Below are 24577 nucleotides of genomic sequence, written 5' to 3'. Positions count from 1 at the left end.
CCATCTCTACAAAAGATTAAATAATTAGCTGAGTGTTGTAGCGTGTGCGTGTAGTCTCAGCTACTTGTGAGGCTGGGGTAGGAGGATCATTTGAGCCCAGGAGGAGGAGGTTACAGAGTGCCAAGATTGCACCACTGCACTCCAGCCTGGGCAACAGGGTGAGGCCCTGTCTTCAAAAAAAAAAAGACAGGGTCTATGTTGCCTAGACTGGTCGTGAACTCCTGGGTGCAAACCATCCTCCTGCCTCAGCTTCCTGAGAAGCTGGGATTACAGGTACATACCACCACATCTAGCTTTTTGTGTCTCTTTTGAACAAGAATTTTAAATTTCAATGAGGTCAGGTTTATCTCTAAACCTATGGTTTATGTCTATCTTTATGGGTTTTTTTGTGTGTTTAAGAATTTTTCTTCTACCTGAAGATCAAAAAAATTCTCATATATTTTCTTTTAAAAGCTGTAGTGAACCAAACTCAGTGGCACGTGCCTGTAGTCTATGGAAAGTCTACATAAAGTCCTAAGAAAGAATTATATTTTCTTCATTCATTTATAATGTACCTCTTCCTTACATCAAGTTTCCATGTTTGTGGATGTTTCCAGGATCTATGATCTGTTCTACTGGTATCTTCATGCACCCCTGCATCAATTCTAATACTGTAACAACTAGAACTTTATAATAAGTCTTGGTACCTGGTAGAAGTAGTTTTCCTTGTTCTTCAAAATTATCTTAGCTATTCTTGGCCTTTTACTCTCTTATTAATTTTATAATGAGATTATAAAATCCCTCAAAAAAACTTACAGGACTTTCAACTGGCACTGCACTGAATTTAGAGAAATTTGGGGCATATTTACATTTGTGTTATATAGAGTTTAACTATCCATGTGCATGATAAACCTCCCCATTTAGGCATTCTTTTATATCCATTACATATTTCTTGCAACTCTTTCACTGGATTTCTGAGTATTTTACAGCTTTGTTAAATATTGCGAATGAAATAATTTTTACCCCAGCATTTTCCTGTAATTGATTATTGATACAAGAACAAGAACGGGTGCAGTGGCTCATGCCTGTAATCCCAACTACTTGGGAAGCTGAGACAGGAGAATTGTTTGAACCCGGGAGACGGAGGTGGCAGTGAGCCAAGGTCGCACCACTGCACTCCAGCCTGGGTGACAGAGCAAGACTCCATCTCAAAACAAAACAAAACAAAAAAAACAACCGCAATTTTAGCGTGTTTCTCTTCTTTCTGGCAACCTTGCTTAATTATTTGTAATGACTGATCTGAAGATTTCCTTCAGTATTTTTATGGAGGCAACTCTATCATATAGAAATAAAGAAATAGGTTTTGTTTGTTGTGCTTCCTTTCCATCTTTTATAATCACATTTTCCCCTTGACTTACTATAATGATTAATACTTGTAAGTATAGCCAAACAAAAAGTGATGGTGGGCATCCTTATTTTTTCAACAGAAATCCTCTGAAACCTCCATTAATCATGATGTTTGACAATAGTTTTTAATTAGCTTAAAAGTTTTTTATTGTTGTGGTTTATTTTTGTTCATGGATGAGTGCTGTGTTTTATCCAATGCTCAGAGTTTATTGTCTATCACTTCCAAACTGTGGGTCAGGACCCATTATATTGTAATTAAATGCATTTAAAGTATTAGCAGACCACAGATTCTCTACAAAAAAAAACACAAAAAACAGAATATAACGGAAAGTGCCAGACTACATCCCATGATGTAAGATAGCGTTTGACAAAACTTTTGTTTCAGCTGCTTATACAAACACATATATGTGCTCTGAATTGCTAAATAAAATGTCCTTCTTACTATGAGTTGTATACAAAAAAGAGTTTGAAAGCCACTAATCTATACTATTTCTGAAGCATGAAAAATGTTAGGGACAAACATCTTACTGTAAAGTTTTCTTAAAACAGATAACACAATGTGTGGTTTTTATTCATTCAAAAATACATACCTTTTCCTGGTATTATTATTTTAAATCAAAATCCCTTGATGAGACTAGGCATGATGGCTTATGCCTGTAATCCCAGCACTTTGGGAGGCTGAGACGGGGGTATCACTTGAGGTCAGGAGTTTGAGATCAGCCTGGCTAACATGGTGAAATCCCATCTCTACTAAAAATACAAAAATAGCTGGGCATGGTAGTGGGTGCCTGTAATCCCAGTTACTCGGAAGGCTGAGGCAGGAGGATTGCTTGAATCTGAGAGGCAGAGGTTGCAGTGAGCCAAGATCACCATACTGTACTCCAGCCTGGGCAACAGAGCAAGACTGTCTCAAAAAAAACAAAAACAAAAACAAAAACAAAAACAAAAACAAATTCCCTGATGAACAAAGTGGCCCACATTCACAAAAACATCTGAGGCCAAAGCAATCTACATACATTAGCATAAATTTCTGACAAAGGATCCTACTTCAAGGATCACTTTTGCAAAGTTTTAAATATGCATAATATCTGAGATGAGGGCATACAGCTTTCATCAAATTTTCAAATGTACCTGTGACCTTAAAAATACATACAACTATGGCTGGGCACGGTGGCTCACGCCTGTAATCCCAGCACTTTGGGAGGCTGAGGCGGGCGGATCATGAGGTCAGGAGATCGAGACCATCCTGGCTAACACGGTGAAACCCCATCTCTACTAAAAAAAAAAAAATACAAACAATTAGCTGGGCGTGGTGGCAGGCGCCTGTAGTCCCAGCTACTTGGGAGGCCGAGATAGGAGAATGGCGAGAACCCGGGAGGCAGAGCTTGCAGTGAGCCAAGATTGCACCACTGCACTCTAGCCTGGGTGACAGAGCAAGACTCCGTCTCAAAAAAAAAAAAAAAAATACATAGAACTTCTACTCCAAAAAATTCAATGTAAGTTTATAATTCTAAAATCAGAAAGTAACTTGACATTTGTATTATTTATATCACATTTTCTGTACTGCGTACTGAGTCTGGCTCACTTGTTTCTCAGCTGTTTATATTACCGTGTACTTTGCTAACTGCCTAGCTTTGTCAGGCTATAAAAAGAAATATGCCCTGAAACTTCACCCATATGGATATGCCATGCAATGTATCCCTTTGCCCATCATTCCTGAAATCCTGCTATAGAATATTTTAAGATTGTTCTTGTGGCCAGGCATGGTGACTCATGCCTGTAATCTCAGCACTTTGGGGGGCTAAGGCAGGAAGAATACTTGAGGCCAGGAGTTCAAGACCAGCCCGGTCAACATAGTGAGATCCCATCTCTACAGGAAAAAAAAATGTTCCTTGTTTGTGACCAGAAGTAACATTACTCACCTTATTCACTGGATTTATTTCTGGAAAATGTGTAACTGCTTTCTGATTATGCTGATTATAATTTGTCACCAGTGAAGTTATTTTAAAAAAGGTAACTCCCAAAGAGGAGTTCCAACATATTCTGCACAATAGCAGCATTGTTTGTGTAAGTATCTAACATACCAAAGAGACTACTTTAAAAAACAAATAATCGCCGGGCGCGGTGGATCACGCCTGTAATTCAGCACTTTGGGAGGCCGAGGTGGGCGGATCACCTGAGGTCAGGATTTCAAGACCAGCCTGACCAACATGGCGAAATCCCATCTCTACTAAAAGTACACAAATTAGCTGGGCGTGGTGGCAGGCGCCTGTAATCCCAGCTACTCAGAAGGCTGAGGCGGGAGAATTGCTGGAATCTGGGAGGCAGAGGTTGCAGTGAGCTGAGATCAGGCCACTGCACTCCAGCCTCGGTGACAAAAGCCAGACTCCATCTCAAATAAATAAATAATCATTTGAATGTAATGTTTTTGAAAAAACAAAAAAAAAAGTTGGTGTTTTTTTTTTTTTTTTTTTTTTTGAGACAAGGTCTTACTATCACCCAGGCTGGAGTGCAGTGGCTCAATTGTGGCTCACTGCAGTTGACCTCATTGGCTCAAGCCATCCTCAGCCTCCCAGGTAGCAGGGACTACAGGCACACATCACCATGCCTGGCTAATTATTTTATTTTCTTGTAGAGACAGTGTCTCACTATGTTGCCCAGGCTGGTCTCAAACTCCTGAACTCAAGCAATCCTCCCACCTTGGTCTTCCAAAGTATTGCAGTTATAGGCATGAGCCACCATGCCTGACCTGATATTTGTTTTTTAAAACTCACATTCCCTTCTTGACATACCATGTATGCTGATATTCTCCACAAAAATCACTTCTCAAAAAATTCAGCATTATGTAAACATTCTAAGAACCATACTATTCATCTTGGCAACTATGTTAACATTGAGTGCCAAGTACTACGGTTCTAAAGAATATACTATCACTGCTTCAAAGTGTAATTTTTGAAAACTCCTAATTCTGTAAAGCTATGCTAATTTCTCTGACTGCTGTTGGATATATTAGAATGATATCCAAACTTAAAGTTGTCTTTATGGTTTTAAAAAGTTCCCAAAACTAATTTATAAAATAAGCATGTTCTCATAATAGAGAAGTTAATTTTTAAGCATAAATTTCTAAGTACACTAAATAATATATTATCATTCTTATACACTTTTATAATACCCAAAACAATATTTTAAAAGTAAAGCAATCTATTAACAATGATTACCTCTGGTGAGTAGGACTGGTAGGAATAGATAAAGAATAGACAGACTTGGTGTTTCTGCTTTTATTTTTACTTTAAATGCTTTTGTACTGTTTAAATATTTAAACAAGTACTTTTTAATGAAAAATTGAAGAAAAAGGTACAATTATAAAGTCAAGAGTCTCCACATTTATCTTACTCTACTTCCTGTTATCCCCACTTCTTATCTCCCTCTAGGAGACTATAGCACTTTCAGAGCAGGGATCTTCTGTGTCTTCTACAGTGTCCTGTCTCCCACAGAGCTAACCCCATAGCAGATGCTATGCATCTGGATTAGCAGAAGTGGAGGAAATGAGGACAAGTGGATTCAACAATACTATAGTGAGCCTTTACAAAAAAAGTACTTTGGAAGGTAGGCTTCGGAATAAAAGAATCTATTATCTTCTCCATATGGAATGCTGGTTAATATCTATTCACAACTCTAACTGCTCTGCTCCTTAAATGTTTAGAACCCTATTTGAACAGGATATAAGTAGAAATGTGGAATTTTGAAATCTATCCTGAATTGTAAAATATGCCATGAACTGTATATGCCATGGGTTATATACATAAATATATACATAAAATATAATACTATGCAGTGGCCTTGGGTTTAAATGAGGTCAAGGAAAACAGCTGTTGACAAACCTGTCCCAAATTTACTAAAGGGGTGTTTAGGATTCCCTGTAGCTTTTTCCAATTGAAAGAGTCTCCAGGCATCGTTCATCACATTCTTCTCATGTTCTGAGTCAACTGCATTCACCTCTCTGTCTTTGCAACTTTCATCGAACAAGGGGCACAGAAAAAACTGTGCAAACCTAAGGGTATGAAACATAATTAAAACTTGAAAGATGTCATTTTAAAAGAATGGTCTTTTAAAAAGATTTTTCAAACTTATTAGATAGGAAATGCAAATTTTGCAGAATCAGAAACATAACAATCATTGCTACTAAGAAAAAAGGAATATAAAATAAGTGCTATGGAAGAGAAGAAAAATCTAATATTGAACAGAGGTAAATGCAGAGGAGTTGATCTACCCCAGAGATGATAAATAGTGAAAATTTAAAAAATTAACACCAAAAAAGGCAGATTATGGAGACAACAGCAGTCTATTTAAGATTTTTAATTTGGCATGTCTATAAAAACTGTTATATGTGGTTAATTCTCCAAAAAAAAAAGAGAAAGAAAGAAAAAGGCAGGTCATAGTTTTGAGACCAATCTTAAATTTTAGGTGCAATGTCACTAAGACTCAGGCACCTTAGGACAAACAAGTGACCTACTTTTAACAGGCTTGATTTGAATATTTCTTTCTTCTTATGTAGAAAAACAAACTTGAATTAAAAACATAACGCAGTGAAAAACCTGAGGTATGACATAGTTTGACTAAGTCATGATTATGGGCTTTGATGAAATTATAAGAGAAACAGTCCATAAACTTTTAATAAGCAGTGATTCAGTAAATAACACAGTATGTAACTTTAACATAAGTAACCGATAGGCCTTTCTTGAGGCTATTCCTTAATAATAGTACCAAAGTTTAAGATACCTACAGCTAATAAATTAACTCTTCTATATCAGGTTAAATTTAACTCAGGATTCCTGTAGTAATTCTTAAGAAACTTCACATCCCATTTTATAGAATAAGACTTGATTTAGACGAAGTTAAGAGCAGAGGCTCTGGACTATTTTATTCAGTGGGTCTAAGGAACTCTTGGGTCTATAAACATCTCAGTTACTACACCTCACAGTCCAGCTGTCACAGAAGCCATTATCATTACTTGCTATTTACTTTAAGTGCCTAAGTAAATATGATACTGTGCTAAGTACTTTACATCTACCACAAGGGGAAACTCTATCTATCTAGAGTCTATAATCAAAGATGTATGAAAACAGAGAATTTCTGGCCACATAACATCTTTTACCCACCCCAATACCTCGAGGCTGGAAAAAATGTCTAACAGCTACATACCAAAGCTGGATAGGCCCAGATAAAGGGTCATGTTATGACACAGTATAATCAAGTTTTTTAAATGATCCTCTTATACAAGTGGATTTTTAGTTTGAGACAAGTAACAGACATCCTCCATCTTACAGAGATCTACTATATGAACATCTGCTGTAGCATTTGTAAAGCAGGAAATGAAATTCAGTGTATGATCCCAGGGCACTCATTAATGGAAGTCCTCTGGGAATACATATCAGAGATGATTATACCTCAAAGCTGCTGCCTAAAGACTGAAACATAAAATAGAATAAGTAGGAAACAGACTACTTTGACCCAGTACATATCGTAAACCCATGCCCTTGTCTTGATAACGCTTTTTCAAAAATACAACAATTATTATTAAAAGTAAGCAAATAAAGCTGACAGTGACTAAAAGTGTCAAATTTCATTATAGATCCAAAAAGTTGCTAAATTACACCTTGGCATCACAGAAAACTATAAATATTCACCAAGGATAAGTTACACTTCAATAATGAATCAAATCACTGATGTAACAAAAAAATTAGAAATTGTTAGCTGTATAAAAAATTGACCCCCAAAAAAAAAAATTGACCAAGGCTGGGTGCAGTGGCTCACACCTGTAATCCCAGCATTCTGGGAGGCCGAGGTGGGCAGATCACCTGAGGTCAGGAGTTCGAGACAAGCCTGACAAACATGGGGAAAGCCCATCTCTACTAAAAATACCAAATTAGCCGGGCATGGTGGCACATGCCTGTAATCCCGATTACTCAGGAGGCTGAGGCAGAATTGCTTGAACCCGGGAGGCGAAGGTTGCAGTGAGCCAAGACTGCACCATGGCATTCCAGCTTGGGCAACAAGAGCGAAACTCCGTCTAAAGAAAAAAATATGTATACATTGACCAAGAAATTAAATTGGCCTAATGGAGCTTGCTCCAGAAAACACTTTCAAAATATCCCCATGGTTGAAACAGCAGGTCAAAACGTTCTGTATCTACTAAGCATCCTTGAGAAGCAAGGAAATGAATGAGGAGAGAATATTTAAGGTTTAGCATTCTGGAACAGAAGTATGTCTGAAAAGAGATCAATGACACTATCAGGTTAGTCCTCATCACATGCTTTATATGTAACACCAGTTAGAATGGAAAGGGCTGCTGAAAATTCTATACCTCAATAAAATACTTTGCAGGCCTGAAGACTCATTTAAAGTCATGCCACTATTATTCCTTTACTACTCAGTAAATATATGACATCACTTATTTTTTCTTTTTCAGAAAACACAGGTTAAAATACCTTTTGTTAAACTATGAAGCTATAAAGCCATCTCTGTAGAAATAATAATTGTTATTATTATTAATGTGACAAGTACACAAAGTTGGATAATTCATAGGGTATTCTGCATTACCTGTCTAGGGCACCTTCTAGGTGTTCATGAGAAACATCAAAATAGTAATTGGTATGTTCTCCACTAGTAAAGGCATTTGAACTTCCTGCATGCTCACTGAGAAACTGGCTGTATTCATTTTCTTTAGGGTATTTCTTTGTTCCCAAAAAAAGCATATGTTCACAAAAATGACTTAAGCCAGCAATATGTGGAGGATCCGACAATGAACCTGAAAGAGAAAACACGTATATAATAAATCATTGTCTTATGTTGAAAGCTAGTAAGTACAGATGACTTGTAGTTCTTGTTAGCGTGACAACTCCAACCACATAATCAGAGAAAGTTAAGCACAAGCCACCTAAAATGGTATTATTTAGAAAGCAAATCAGTAGTCAGAAGACTGGTTTCTAGTGCCTGCTCTTGACACTAATTAGTTGGTAACTTTGGACAGGTTACTTAGTGTCTCCGAACATTAGTTTTACCACATCCTGGACAGGAAGAAAGAGCTGGACTCACAGTTTTAAGAGCTAGAATTTTCTTGTCATGATTTCATTGCAGGAGACTATACAGCACAGTGCTAACAGCATGCATTTGAGGGTTACCATTTCACAGCTAGTAGAGCCGGTAAGCACAATACTTTACCTATCTTGGCTCAATTGCTTCAATATATACCCATCTAAGAGGGCAGTGTGAGTACAAATTAGATGACATTTGCAAATCACTCTGGTAGTCCAAAGCATTATGGTAGGCAATAGTTATTTGTTCAATATTACCTTATTTCCTCAGTTCTAAAATGGCACTGAGTTAAAAGCTTTTCAAAGAAGACAAAAAGAAACACTGTCCCACTAACTGTACACATACATAAAAAGCAACCCAGCCGGGCACAGTGGCCCACACCCCTAATCCCAGCACTTCGGGAGGACGAGGTGGGCAGATCACCTGAGGTCAGGAGTTTGAGATCAGCCTGGCCTACATGGCAAAACCTCATCTCTAATAAAAATACAAAAATTAGCTGGGCATGCTGGCGGGCACCTGTAATCTCAGCTACTAGGGAGGCTGAGGTAGGTAAATTGCTTGAACCTGGAGGTGGGGGCTGCAGTGGGCGGAGACTGTGCCACTGCACTCCAGCCTGGGCAACAGACTGATACTCTGTCTCAGAGAAAAAAGAAAAAAAAAAAAGCAACCTGATTAAAGCAACATTAAATGTGTAAGAAACGTGCACATGGCAGGGCGTGGTGGCTCATACCTGTAATCCCAACACTTTAGGAGGCTGAGGTGGGTGGATCACCTGAGGTCAGGAGTTCGAGACCAGCCTGGCCAATGTGGTGAAACTCCATTTCTACTAAAAATACACAAATTAGCTGGGCGTGGCGGCGGTCACCTGTACTCCCAGCTACTCAGGAGGGTGAGGCAGGAGAATCGCTTGAACCTGGGAGGTGGAGGTTGCAGTCAGCTGAGATCGCGCCACTGTACTCCAGCATCGGTGACAACAGTGAAACTCCGTCTCAAAAAAAAAAAAAAAGAAAGAAATGTGCACACGAGGCTGGGCACGGTGGCTTACACCTATAATCTCTGCACTTTGGGAGGCTGAGGCGGGCAGATCATCAGAGGTCGGGAGTTCAAGACCAGCCTGACCAACATGGAGAAACCCTGTCTCTACTAAAAATACAAAATTAGGCGGGCATGGTGGTGCATACCTGTAATCCCAGCTACTCGGGAGGCTGAGGTAGGAGAATTGCTTGAACTAGGGAGGTGGAGGTTGCGGTGAGCAGAGATCGCACCATTGCACTCCACCCTGGGCAACAAAAGCAAAACGTCTACTCAAAAAAAAAAGAAATGCACACACAAGAGCCTATGAAATATATTAGGCCAGGCACAGTGGCTCACGCCTGTAATCCCAGCACTTTGGGAGGCCGAGGCGGGCAGATCACAAGGTCAAGAGATCAAGACCATCCTGGCCAACGTGGTGAAACCCCGTCTCTAATAAAATTACAAAAATTAGCTGGGCATGGTGGCACGCGCCTGCAATCCCAGCTACTCAGGGGGCTGAGGCAGGAGAATTGCTTGAATCCAGGAGGCAGAGGTTGCAGTGAGCCGCGATTACACCACTGCACTCCAGCCTGGCGACAGAGTAAACTCTGCCTCAAAAAAAAAAAAAAAAAACAGAAAAAGAAAAAGGAATATATTATTAAATGTACCAAGGTTAAAAAAAAATTGTAACTGTTACTGTAAAGAATGGCAATGAATTTTTGCTGCTAGGTCACCTTAGGTGGGAATCTAACAAAATGTCCTCAGAAAATGTAAGATTATTTAACTGAGACAACTGCAGTTTACCAATAGCTTTACAAGGGTTCTGGTATAAAATAAGGTACACGGAACTGGTAACTACTGAGTATTTAAACACGTATGGAAAGTTCTAATAAATGTTAACATTATGTCAATGAAACAAAACGAAGCTTAATTCACAATTTTCAATTGTACCTATATGCACATCAAGTGCTGCTGATGACTTATCCGTGGTGGGATCACTGATAAGAAGTACTTTGATGCCATTGGCCAGCTCTAGCCCTCGATATTCTCGCTTGTCTTCAGGAGACTTGGTAATGTGATTTCCTATTCTCTTGATGGCTGGATTATTCATTTTGCTGTAAGTCTTTTTTTGGAAACTGAAAAGAAAGAGATTATTAATTGTTTTGTGACTTTATTTTTAAGGACAAACAATAACATCAACTAAACCCATATAATACATCATCAGATTTTTTTAAATGCTGGAGGAAAACTTTTTATAGCCACTCTACAGGGTGCAGTCATTCCTTTCCTCCCTCTTACCCCTCATTCTTTCAGAGAAATGCTAACAAAATTGTTTTCATGGAGCCATATTTGTATCTGAAAGAGCACATGGATAGGGATTTGAGACAGGGTGGCTTAGACCATGTGTTGGTCTGTATGCAGAACTAGAATAGAGTTTTTTGCTGGTTTTTTTTTTTTTTTTTTTTTTTTGAGACAGGGTCTCACTTTGTCACCCAGGCTTGTATGCAGTAGCGTGATTTTGGCTCACTGCAGGCCTCAACCTCCTGGGCTCAAGCAGACCTCATCCTCCTGCCTCAGTTGCCCCAAGCAGCTGGGATTATAGGTGCTCACCACCACACCCAGTTAATTTTTCGTATTTTTTGTAGAGATGGGGTTTCAACTTGTTACCCATGCTGGTCTTGAACTCCTGAGCTCAAGCCATCTGTCCACCTCAGCCTCCAAATGTGCTAGGATTACAAGCGTCAGCCACTACGCCTGGCCTAGAATAGAGTTTTATTTCACACTATTTCAGAAGTACCTGCTGGAATAAGTTAGGTGAGATGTTGTGTAAGAATTATTACTGGGTCAGTCCAAACACTGCTCAAACTGATGATATTGAAAGATAGGGTAGATCTGGAACTTGCAGGTCTGATATACACATGCTCAGAACATAGGGAACAACCCCCATAGGGAACAACCCCCAATGAGGAATAATCCTGTAAAGTTCTAGTATAAAATAAGAGACCCGTGTTGTCCTATGATGGCAGCAATAACAAAGACATAAAACAAACAAACAAACAAAAAGTTGGAAGGACCCCAAGTAATTTTTATAATCTGCTGAAGAGCTGAATGCCAGAGCAGGAAAAGTCTGGCAATCTTAACAGAGATGTCAGAAAAATTCTCTTACAAAGGGCCTCTGACAGTCTTCTTTCTTCTCTAGAAAGGTTAGATTACAGTGATAGGAAAGGACTATCAGTACACAGAATCCTGTAGGGATGCTGGTTGGTATTAGGGCAGTGAAGGGACTTTCCAGAGTGTGGCGTATGCATGTTTTTTGAGAGCAGGACGGCCGGGCGCGGTGGCTCAAGCCTGTAATCCCAGCACTTTGGGAGGCCGAGACGGGTGGATCACGAGGTCAGGAGATCGAGACCATCCTGGCGAACACGGTGAAACCCCGTCTCTACTAAAAAATACAAAAAAACTAGCCGGGCGATGTGGCGGGCGCCTGTAGTCCCAGCTACTCCGGAGGCTGAGGCAGGAGAATGGCATGAACCTGGGAGGCGGAGCTTGCGGTGAGCTGAGATCCGGCCACTGCACTCCAGCCTGGGTGATAGCGAGACTCCGTCTCAAAAAAAAAAAAAAAAAAAAGAGAGCAGGATAGATGTAACTTTTGTCTATACTGGAGATTGCTTAATAGACCAAAAAAAAAAAAAAAAAAAAAAATTGAACCTGCTACTACTGGCAGGTTAATATACTGCCAGTATATAATTGAGTAAAGCCAAAAACATATCTGAAACTACAGAGGAAAAATAACCCTCTCTGAGCACATTTGCTTCTTACCTGCAAGACAAACTAAACAGATCTGACTGTTCCTTAAAGACTGATAGCTAGATTCAAAGGTAAGTAAGAGGGGGAAGAAATAGGCATACAATTATTTTAGATAATTTTTTTTTTTAATCTCTAGAGATTGAGAGAGGAAAAAAATCTAGTTTGCTTTCACCATTATACTCTCCTCTCTGAAATCACCTGTGACTATTCTCCTAATCTGCATAACAATTGATAAACCAAAGGGGTTTGTTGCTATTAAGACTGTCCCCTAGATCCCCTAGATCTATTATTTCTTTTTATCTCGCCCTCTCTTACAGTGCTGATAGATCTTCTTTAGAGGACAGAAGATACGGAATTTTAAAGATCAACATATCATACTAAATGTATAATACTGGTTTTAAAAATAACATAGTACTTTACAACAGATAGCGCTAATGGTCTTGCCCTATCTATAGTAAAAATCATTTCTTGAAAAACAAAGTATAAAATATAATACTAACATATTGGGGCTATAAGGTCACTGTTGGAAAATTCAAAAGCAACTTGAAACTGAAAAGCCATTATTAACAATTATTTTTGGGCGGGCGCGGTGCCTCACGCCTTTAATTCCAACACTTTGGGAGGCCAAGATGGGCAGATCACAAGGTCAGAAGATCAAGATTATCCTGGCCAACATGGTGAAACCCTGTCTCTACTAAAAATACAAAAAGCAGCTGGGCATGGTGCATGCACCTGTAGTCCCAGCTACTTGGGAGGCTGAGGCAAGAGAATCGCTTCAACCCAGAAGGCGGAGGCTGCAGTGAGCTGAGGTCAAGGCACTGCACTCCAGCCTAGCGATAGAGTGAGACTCCGTTTAAAAAAATAATAATTATTATTATTATTTTCTATCTCATTGGCCATAAACCACTTAAATTCAATGTCAAAGAATGATGAAAATATCTGAGTGCAAAGTCTAAAAAATGGTGTTTGTGGTAAAATAGTAGTAATTCCCAGGATGACAGGAAATGGTCTATTTCAGACTCCAAAGAGGGGTACAAGGAACCTCAGATAACAGTCCTAGGCCAGCCACAGTGACTCACACCTGTAATCCTAGCACTTTGGGAGGCCGAGCTGGGCAGATCACCTAAGGTCAGGAGTTCGAGACCAGCCTGGTCAATATGGTGAAACCCCGTCTTTACTAAAAATACAAGAAATTAGCTGGACATGGTGGTGGATGCCTGTAATCCCGGCTACTTGGGAGACTGAGGCAGGAGAATCGCTTGAACCCAGGAGGCAGAGGTTGCAGTGAGCCGAGATCATGCCACTGCACTCCAGCCTGGGTGCGACAGAGCGAGACTCCATCTCAAAAAAAAAAAAACAGTTCTGGTTAAGACATTTGGCAAAGGACAATCTGTTTAGACTGCAGCAAATGCCTTCAGTGTGTACGCAGTTTGTTTCAACAACACTGAATTCAATATAAATTAAATGATTTTTTAAAATGCAGCAACATAACACTAAATAAGCCACAAGGTAGCCTCCATTAATACCCCCAGCAAGAAGGGCAGTGTGAAAACAGCAGTGTTAATAAGAACCTCTGTGTGTACCAAAGAGAATGCCTGAACTTACTCCAGGCAAGAATCTACTCCAGGGAGAAAAGGGGTTGGTCTTCTAGCGATAGTTATACTCAATTTCCTCTGCGGTGCTTGACCCAGTGAGTTTGACTTAGGTAACCAAGAATTACAAATGATTAAAGTGTAATAATGATGATGATGATGATGGTCTAAAACTTCTGTCTAACCCACAACTGTGTAGAAGGGAGATGAAATATAGCTCACTTTGGAAGTATAAATTATCTTCCTATGTGGGAAGTTAAAAACTCTATATAATAAAGATAACCACCTCAACTATAAGCTACACTCTACTTTTTTTCAGGGTTTCAACTTCCCTTATCTGGATTTTAATTTTTTCAGACAAAAAAATATTTAAATTGTAAAACACAGAGTAGGATGTAGGTAGACAAAAGAGTTCCAACTCAGTAAGAACTATTTACAAATTATCAGAGTTCATCACAGGCATGGATATAACTTACTTGGATGCTGAAGTTGTGTGGGATTAATATTCCTGATATGGCTGAGAGTAAAGAGATGGATTTATTCTACAAGTCACACATAAAAATTAGTCCAACTACTTTTTGTACAAAGGATTAAGAAAAGCTAAAAATTTCCAAGGTGGCAATACTCCCTAATCAAATACCATGACTTCTTGAGGAAGTAAAACCCAAAAGAAACAGTAGCAACATTTTCAAACAAAACCTATTTCTGGCAATCCTATTCAATACAAAGTCTGGGTTTACCTATAGCATATCTATCAACACTTCCTACAGCAATTTGATTCTCACCTTCTGGAGAAGTGAAGACAATGACTGGGAACTCTTCCTCCTCTGATGATGAATTCATCAACAGCTTGCCTGTCTCTGTATTTATACTCATAAGATCACCTGTCTATCTACCTCAGATCATTAGCATAAAGCCTTCAAGAGTAATTTTATTTACAGCAAATGTTCTCCAATAAGCAAGCATACTGACAATTTAGATGACAAGCTAGTGTTAACCCAAATGCTTTCTCAGACATTTATATTTTTAACTTGTTAAAGTTAAAATTTTAGGAGCAATAAAATTACTTTCAATTCTAGGGACATTGTCATACACTGGAAACTTCATAAGGCACAGAAATGTCTTTTCAGCACTCTGATAAACTGGAGAGATATTTAGTAATTAATTACAACACTTATTTTGTCATTTTGTTCAGAATTTAAAACAATGACTATAATCACAGAAGATAAAAGCTGGAAGAGCCACTAGATGTTATCTAGTCCTTTGTAGTTCATAGACTGGCTACACTGGCTTCTCCTGGGAGTTTGTTAAAAACGCAAAATATCAGAACCCACCAGAGACCTACTGAGCCATAATCTGCATTTTAACAAGATCCCCAGGAGGGCTAGATCCCCTCATCTTACATACAAGGAAACTGAACCTCAACGAGTTTAATAAATCAGTTGCCCAAGATCACACAGCAAAAAGTTATAATCAAACTCAGTCTTAATTCCCAGTCCTGTGTCCAGCCTCCCCTCCATATCCAAACAAACATTTAAGAAAGTCTATTAAGGTCCAGGCATCACACTACGCAAATGGTTACAAAGGTGAGTACACCAGAGCCCTTGTTTTGAAGGAAACCAGACTAGCGATGATGTCAGATATAAAAACAGGTCATTATCTTTTTTTTCTATTTTTTTGAGACAGGGTTTCACTCTGTCACCCAGGCACGATCTTGGTTCACTATAGCCTCAACATTCCGGGCTCAGGTGATCCTACCACCTCAGCCTCCCCAGTAGCTGGGACTATAGCCACTCACCACCGTACCCAGCTAATTTTTTGTTTTGTTTTATAGACAGGGTTTTGCCATGTTCGCCACACCGGTCTCGAACTCCTGACTTCAAGCAATCCAACCACCTTGGCCTCCCAAAGTTCTGGGACTACAAGCATGAGTCACAGTGTCTGGCCTCTAGGTAATTTTTTTTGTATAGATGGGGTTTTGCCATGTTGTCCGGGCTGGTCTTTCAAACCCCTGGGCTCAAGCGACTGCCACCTTGGCATCCCAAAGTGCTGGGATTGCAGGCATGAGCCACTACACCCAGCCCAGGTCATTATCTTTTAAGTGTGGTGACAAAATTGTCCCCAGAGCACTATGGGAGTAATAGAAGGGGTGCACCTAACCCTGTCTAGGAGAGGAGAGTAGAAGCACACCAAATAAAAGGTAAGGAGACAATCAATCAAGATAGAAGGGAAATATGTGAGTGGAGCCTGACAATGAAGAAAAAGCATGAGGAATATAGTGGAAAAACAAGAAGCATGGTGCTAATGAACTATAACAGGAACTCCAGGTCACGATCATGGACTAAGACATGTAAAGGCCTAAATTTCAGGTATGCAAAAACAAATCCCCAAATATAAGGTCATTTCCAAATTCCACACCAAGAGTAAATTTTACTATGCAAAGAATCTTTTATTCAAGTGACCTTTCAGTCTTTCTCATCTCTCTTTCAAGTGTTTCACAATCAATATAGTAGCAGATTGGGAAATTTTACTTTGCTTTTTGCTTCCTACTCACCTCCACTGGTCTCTTACAAATTTTAAGTCAGACCTGATTTAGAAATAATAACCTATAAACCTGAACAGGTGAGTGATCACGTTAATAGTGAATTACAAACCAAAACCTCCCTTCTGTGGCCTTCTGTGGAATCCATCCACCCCCTCCCAAAACCATAGGTGGAAGTCAAGGCCTATAGCACTCATGCATGTGGAGGAGGAACCCAGAGAGAAAAGGCCTGGAATCAAAACCACACTACATAACATTCCCACTTCCTTGCAGAAGGCAGAGGTAAATAAGCAGAGGGTGACAAGATAGTGGTGGTATGAGCCCTAGGATGCCTCAACATATTAATGCTTAAGACCATATATCCGAAGTACTATTAATATTACATGAACTAAAAAATAACAACATGTCTTAAGGAACCATCTACCCAAAGCTCTTCAGTTATAGGAACAGGTATACCTCACTTCATACACCAGCTAGATCATAAAGTTGGGTACAAAATAAAATCCTGTCAGTTAAATCTTATTCACCCCTGATGTTTTGCCAGGCAGAATATCAGCTATTGTAACTCTATGTCCTGGCCCTCTGGAAAGGAGTTTATGACAAACAAATAAACCCTTAAATGAAGTAGGGTGGTTGCAATTTAAAGAAATTCTAAAGCAGTATCATTCTAGAGAGAAGTGCTTTTGCAAATGTTGTTTTAGTTTGATGCATGCCTATCAATGGTTGTTCATTCCAAAAGTGACAAGCTTAACACAGAATACTTTATAGAAACGTTATAAAGTTTAAGCAAATGAACAAAACCTCTGTTTTAGACCTTGTGCCAGAGAGGTAACTATAGAAAGTTTCTTATAGTTTGGGTACCAAGGGTGTTTCACAAGTATCCTTCTTCCACATGGAGTTTTCTGGGCTGTTAGGAAATGTAAGATATAGGCTGGGCGTGGTGGCTCACACCTGTAATCCCAACACTTTGGGAGGCCGAGGTGGGAGGATCACCTGAGGTCAGGAGTTTGAGACCAGCCTGGCCAACATGGTGAAACCCCATCTCTATTGGAAATATAAAAATTAGCCAAGCATGATGGCGCATGCCTGTAATCCCAGCGACTTGCGAGGCTAAGGCAGGAGAATCGCTTGAACCCAGGAGGCAGAGGTTGCAGTGAGCTGAGATCGCACCACTGCACTCCAGCCTGGGTGACAGAGCGAGACTCCATCTCAAAAAAAAAAAAAAAAAAGATAGAATACTATTGCACAAATCTAATCCTAACAATCACTCTCATTTTTTTAAAGTGTCATGTGCTTTATAAACTGTTCATTTAATCTTTCCATTCTCCCTAAGTGGTGGGTCACAACAGCTGTTCACAGTCATCCTCTTCAACTCCAAATGAGAAACAAAAGCTCAGTCAGTGCTTGCATACTAAAGTATAATCAAAAAGAAAAAAAAAAAGGTAAGTGGTTAAGTGACTTGCCCAACGGCAAGCTGATTTGTGGTAAAGCTGGAACTACAGAGAAAGAGGAAGCGTGGGAAGGGGAGGAACAGAAGGTGGTGCTGAAGGAAATCATATACTGGTTTATTTTCCAGCTCCTGTTTATCACCCTCACAGTCCTTCCCTGACCCCATTCTTCTTCCCTTACAATCCCGAATAACAAAAGCCAGGAAACAAAAAGTAGGTCAAAATAAATGCTCCAAGGAAAGTTTTCAGTTTTTTACTCCTTCTTCTGCATATAAAACAGAGGTGTAGGGGGAGTCTGGAATGCTTCTAATCTACCAAAGGAGTCCCTTAGCTAAGAACCATAATACATGGCAGGATTAAATGTATAACAGGTTTAAAGCGAGAGAGTATATGTACAGAACTGCCTCATGCATGAGAGGAAACATAAAAATAAGTACTACAGTAGGCATGAATGGGTTTAAGTATACTAATTTTTAAAAGTATACATTAAACCACAGGATCAGAAAAAAAGGGAAGAAAATAATAATCATCTTGATAGGTGCAAAAAAGTATTTAAATTCTAAAACAACGATTCATGTATTTTTTTAAAGTCAGCAAACTGGAATTACATTTCTTCATTTTAAAAAGAATATCACAGAAACTATGGTAATTATCATACTCAATAGTTTATATTACAAATAATGTAAACAATCTCATGCCCTCCTCTACCAACACGATGCCACTAACATTTCTTCTATTTCAACACTTTATTGGTAGTTCTAACCAGTCCAAATAAACCAAGAAAAAGAAACAAAACACGTAGAGATGGGAAAGAGGAAAAAAATTAACATGAATCTCAAGCAATATGATTATGTATATAGAAAATCCCAAGAATCTACTGATGACTTCCATTTCTGGGTAGGATATAGTAGCTCATGGCAAACAAATTCAACTTCAACTAGAAAAGGCCATGATAAATTACAAAAGTCATGTTTGCAAAGATGTTGGAAAGCTGTGCAAGCAACAGGATTGGATAAACTAGTTTCAGAAAGGCAAGCAACCTCTGAGGTGAGTTGATAATCATCATTCACTTTCTTCTCTGAAAATATTTGCTAATTCTGAGTGCAGATTGAAGATCATGCTTGCCCTAAGCAAAGGGACTCTACTGGATGAAGAGATATCATTGAGGCTTCAGTGGTGGCATGAAGTTGGTGTGACAGATTAAAGTCCCAAGAGGTCCCAAATTTGCAACTAACTTTCCCAGCAGAAGATTTTCTGAGATACTACTACATATTTACCAGAATGGCTAAAAAGAAAAGGAGGGCAAATACCAGGTGTTAAAGAAGTTAACAAACTCTCACACACTGCTATAGAAATGCAATTTGGTATGGGCACAACCATTTTCAAAAATTGGCACTATACACTAAAGCTCACATTATGACCTAACAATGCTAGTAACAGATAAATAACCCAAATAAATGCATTTATATGTTGATAGCAACACTATTCAAAATAGCCCATACTAGAAATGATCAAATGACAATCAACAATGAAATGATAAATTGTACATTCACACAATGGAAAGTATACAGCAATAAAAAGGAATAATATAGAACAAAGCACAATACACATGAATCTCACTAATATAAGGTTGAGTGGAAGAGGCTAGACACAAAAGACTAAATACTGTAACCTTCCATTTATACAAAGCAGAAGAGCAAGTAAAATCAAGCTATGCCTTCATTCCAGGATAGTTATTACCCTTGGGAGTGGGAGTAGTGATTGGATATGAAAAGGAGAATGAAGGGGCTTTGGGGTTCCAGGTCATGTGCTGGTTATACAGGTATGTTCAGTTTGTAAAAACGCATTAAGTTGAACACTGACATCTTTCAATACAAAGTTCTTAAAAATAGAGCTTTTCAAAGTATCATAAAACACAGTAAAATAAAAGGAAGTGGGAGATACATGAATTACTGATATTACAAATATCAACCACCAAAAATCATCCTGGAAACAGTACCACTTGAATACTGGAAAGTAGCTACCCATAACAAAGAGGTGCTAAACTAAGCTCACTAAGGAACAGTAGTACAATTAACATAATTAAACCTTCTCAGGTGTGTCTTGAGACAATTACTTCTGTTGATTGGCCACAAGAAATAGGAGGCCCATGTAAGTACAGCATCAGTCAACAAAGTTAACTCAGTATGCTAAATCTTTTAACTCAGGTCTTTACTCATTACATATTATTTGAACTAGCTTTTAGTAATTACTTTAGACTCTAGTTAAGATTTAAAAATAAAACTTGACACTCCCAGTAACTAATAAAGAGCTAAGTATAACATAGATAAAGCAAAATGATTAAACTTTGAATAAATTGTCCCCTCAACAACTTTCAATATTTATACCAAACAATTTCTAATTCAGGATTTGAATGAGACAAATTATTTTTAAAACAAAATTAAAAGAATACCATACAAAGTTAACATTTCTTCAAATTCAATTAATTTTACATATGGGTAACCTCTCATAGATGCTTCATGAACCCAGAACAGCAAGGGCAGCTTAAAGACACCTGTCATGGTTTTCTTCTTCTTCTTCTTTTTAAGATAGGGTCTCACTCCCATCATCCAGGCTGGAGTGCAGTGCCACTATCAGGGCTCACGACTTCCTGGGCTCAGGTGATCCTTCCACCTCAGCCTCCTGGGTAGCTGGGACTACAGGCATGCGCCACCATGCCGGCTAATTTTTTGTATTTTTTTTTTTTTTTAGTAGAGACAGGTTTTGCCATGTTTCCCAGGACTACTCGAACTCCTGGGCTCAAGCAATCTTCCCACTTCAGCTTCCCAAGTGCTGGGATTATAGGCACAAGCCACCGCGCCTGGCCTGGCTTCTAAAGATTAATTCAAATTAGTTACAGGTCGAAGAGTTATCAACCTGTAACTAATTCTGTCAAGACAGCCCTCTAAAAAAAGCAAACCATAAATATCCCTTATCAAAAATGGTTGGGATCAGAAGTGTTTCAGATTTTCCTGGATTTTAAAATATTTGCATTACATTTACCAATAGAGCATTTGCTTTGAGCATGATGTTGGTGCTCAAAAAATTTAGAATTCTGGAGGATTTCTGATTTTGAATTTTTCAGATTTGGAATGCTCAACCTGTATTCTGTATAGAGGGTTCAGTTGCACCTATATGTACATGCTGGTTCTGACAGAAGATAATCTGCCCAACTCAGAGAATGCAGCCTCAGGAAACTTGACCTGTACTTTGCCTTAGTATGATTCTTCACTGTCTGCACTGATCTACTGACCACTTGCAGCCCGTGTTCGGTAATTACATACCCTCACCTTTACCAAATGACCTCTCTGCTCCTGAGGTACTGGATACTACTGGACTATTCCGGTCAAACCAGATTTTCTGGCCTCATCTAGTGTGTTTTTGTTTTTAAAAACAGGTCTCCCTATGTTGCGCAGGCTGAACTTGAACACCCAGGCTCAAGCGATCCTCCCATCTCGGCCTCCCAAGTAGGACGGTGTGCCATCGTGCCCATTTTGGCCTCATCTAGTTTTGACAATCAAGAGTTAGATGGGGCCGGATGCAATAGCTCATGCCTGCAATCCCAGCACTTTGGGAGGTCAAGGCGGGTGGATCACCTGATGTTGGGAGTTCAAGACCAGCCTGACCAACATGGAGAAGCCCATCTCTACTAAAAATACCAAAATTAGCCAGGCGTGGTAGCGGGCTCCTGTAATCCCAGCTACTCGGGAGGCTGAGGCAGGAGAATTGCTCGAACTCAGGAGGCAGAGGGTGCGGTGAACTGAGATCGCGCCACTGCATTCCAGCCTGGGCAACAAGAGCAAAACTCCATCTCAAAAAAAAAAAAAAAAGTCAGATGAAATGTATACGGCCAGGCGCGGTGGCTCAAGCCTGTAATCCCAGCACTTTGGGAGGCTGAGACGGGCGGATCACGAGGTCAGGAGATCGAGACCATCCTGGCTAACACGGTGAAACCCCATCTCTACTAAAAAAAAAAAAAATACAAAAATCTAGCCGGGCGAGGTGGCGGGCGCCTGTAGTCCCAGCTACTCAGGAGGCTGAGGCAGGAGAATGGCGGGAACCCGGGAGGCGGAGCTTGCAGTGAGCTGAGATCGGGCCACTGCACTCCAGCCTGGGTGATAGAGCGATCTCAACAACAACAACAACAACAACAACAACAAAAAAGAAATGTATACATGGCCCATTAAATTAACAGGGGTACCTATAGTTGCATCATACTCAGGCAACCTTCATAGGGTTTCTACTGTAAAATATGTTTATATAAACTTCACCAAGGTATAGCTCCTGGTACACAGCAGTCATCCACGAATGGTAACTTGATCATTATAAAATCATCATCATTATTATGGTCGTAGTGGGTGAGGTGCAAACAGACCACCTCCATAACCACCATGTTATTACCAGCATTCTTAACACATACTTATGTGAATTCCAGATGTTATTTGTCATCTCTGGTGGTCAAAAACATTCATTAGGCAGGCTGATAATAGGATTATACTTTATAAGACTATTAGGAAAACAGGTAAATAATTATCCCTTTATAATTGCAATAGATGAGCCAGTGTTTATAGTGAGTAGTTCTCAATGGGTGACTATTCCCACTCACCAACCCCCACTGAGGACATCTGGCAATGACTAGAGGCATTTTTTATTGTCACAACTAAGGTGCTAATGGCATATAGTGAGTAGAGGCCAGGAATGCCCCTAAGCATCCTACACTGCACAGGATATCTCCCACAAGAATTATTTGGCCCACACCTGTAATCCCAGCACTTTGGGAGGCTGAGGCATGCGGATCACCTGAGGCCAGGAGTTCGAAACCAGCCTAGCCAACATGCTGAAATACTGTCTCTACTAAAAATACAAAAATTAGCTGGGCATGGTGGCACAAATCTGTAATCCCAGCTATGCGGGAGGCTGAGGCACAAGAATCACTTGAATCTGGGAGGTGGATGTTGCAGTGAGCCAAGATTGTGCCACTGCACTCCAGTCTGGGCAACAGAGTGAGACCGTGTCTTTAAAAAAAAGAAAAAGATTTTGGTACAAAATATCAATAGCACTAAGGATGAAAGACCCTAGTTTACAATTCTGATTTTATTACCCCCAAAATAATGGATGAAAATCACTGCAACCAATTCTATCCACTTAAACCCAGGAGACAGCCTCATTAAAGTACAAAAAGCTTCTATAATTAAACTCCCATCTATGTATCTATATATTTCTCAATCAATCAATCAATCGAAATCTAAGCCACAAAAGATTTAAATGAAGAGAGAAAAAACTGATAACGAAAGAGAAAGAGAAGGAAACTTTACAGGAACCTTGTCCTAGAGTAAGGAATCTAGTGCACAAGTGAAGGGGTTAAGCTTAGAAAGAAGCAAAACCAGTTATGTCAGAATAGATGCTTACTGAATACTCAGTATCTTGCAGCACATATACTTGTTTAGGGAATAAATATATTACATAATACATTATATATATACATAATATATTCAATGAACCCCTTATATAGATCTTATTATCCCCATTCTTTACTGGATGGGGAAATTAAAGCTCAGAAAAGTTATTTGGTTGGAACCACATAGGTATAAAATAGAAGAGCTAGGATTCAAACCCAAGTCTTTAGACACAAAACCACCATGCTGTTAAACACTTCACCAAGTTAAAAGTACAGTTCAACACTTTGGGAGGCTGAGGCAGGCAGTTCACCTGAGGTCAGGAGTTCAAGACCAGCCTGACCAACATGGAGACACCCCGTCTCTACTAAACATACAAAATTAGCAGGGCATGGTGACACATGCCTATAATCCCAGCTACTCGGGAGGCTGAGGCAGGAGAATAGCTTGAACCCGGGAGGTGGAGGCTGTGGTAAGCTGAGATTGCATCACTGCACTCCAGCCTGGGCAACAAGAGCGAAGCTCTGTCTCATAAATAAATAAATAAATAAATAAATAAATAAACAAACAAACAAACAAACAAAACCATAAAAAAAAAGGAACTAGTTTGTTGGCTCACAACTGGGGCAATTTCCAAAATGATTTTTTAAATGGTTTCTCAGGTGAAAAATTCAAGCAGACAATGGAACAGAACCCACAGCCTAATTCTAGCACTTACATCCTCACTCAACTGCTAATCTAATGTGGTTTGGCCCCATGTTGCTGTCAATTTTAGGTTCCACTTTGTTTCTTTTACACATAGGATAATAACTGCTGGAAGTTTAGAAAGTTAGTAGCCTCGATTCTGACTCTTTCTTACCACCAATGCTATTCTATTTCTTTATTTAGATATAAACTTTGTATTTTATTTTTTCTTTTTGTGAGTACATAGCACGTGTATAGACATAGACTTTATGAAAAGTCACCGGCCAGGCGTGGTGGCTCATGCCTGTAATCCCAGCTCTTTGGGAGGCTGAGGACGGCGGATCACAAGGTCATGAGATCAAGACCATCCTGGCTAACATGGTGAAACCCCGTCTCTACCAAAAATACAAAAAAAAAAAAAAATAGCCAGGCGTTGTGGCATGCGCCCACAGTCCCAGTTACTCGGGAGGCTGAGGCAGGAGAATGGAGAGAACCCGGGAGGTGGAGGTTGCAGTGAGTTGAGATTGCACCACTGCACTCAAGCCTGGGCGACACAGCAAGACTCCATCTCAA

The 24577-nt window shown here is 39.6% G+C and overlaps 1 protein-coding gene across 3 annotated transcripts in view; it reads right to left on the bottom strand.

Annotated features, from left to right (window-relative positions):
• Positions 1 to 24577, bottom strand: part of IDE (insulin degrading enzyme) — a 118663-nt gene that overhangs the window by 74264 nt on the left and 19822 nt on the right. For all 3 annotated transcript variants that reach the window (XM_023226262.2, XM_023226264.2, XM_023226263.2), the window contains exons 2-4: positions 10447 to 10631; positions 7987 to 8194; positions 5268 to 5437 (exon numbers count right to left, since the gene is read on the bottom strand). In XM_023226262.2, the coding sequence (XP_023082030.1) occupies positions 5268 to 5437; positions 7987 to 8194; positions 10447 to 10631 (563 nt within the window). The remainder of the gene's footprint in view (positions 1 to 5267; positions 5438 to 7986; positions 8195 to 10446; positions 10632 to 24577) is intronic.

The sequence above is a fragment of the Piliocolobus tephrosceles genome, chromosome 9, assembly GCF_002776525.5.
Source record: "Piliocolobus tephrosceles isolate RC106 chromosome 9, ASM277652v3, whole genome shotgun sequence".
NCBI lineage: Eukaryota > Metazoa > Chordata > Mammalia > Primates > Cercopithecidae > Piliocolobus > Piliocolobus tephrosceles.
The sequence above is the reverse complement of the archived record's forward strand: the minus strand, read 5'-3'. Positions and strand labels throughout refer to the sequence as shown.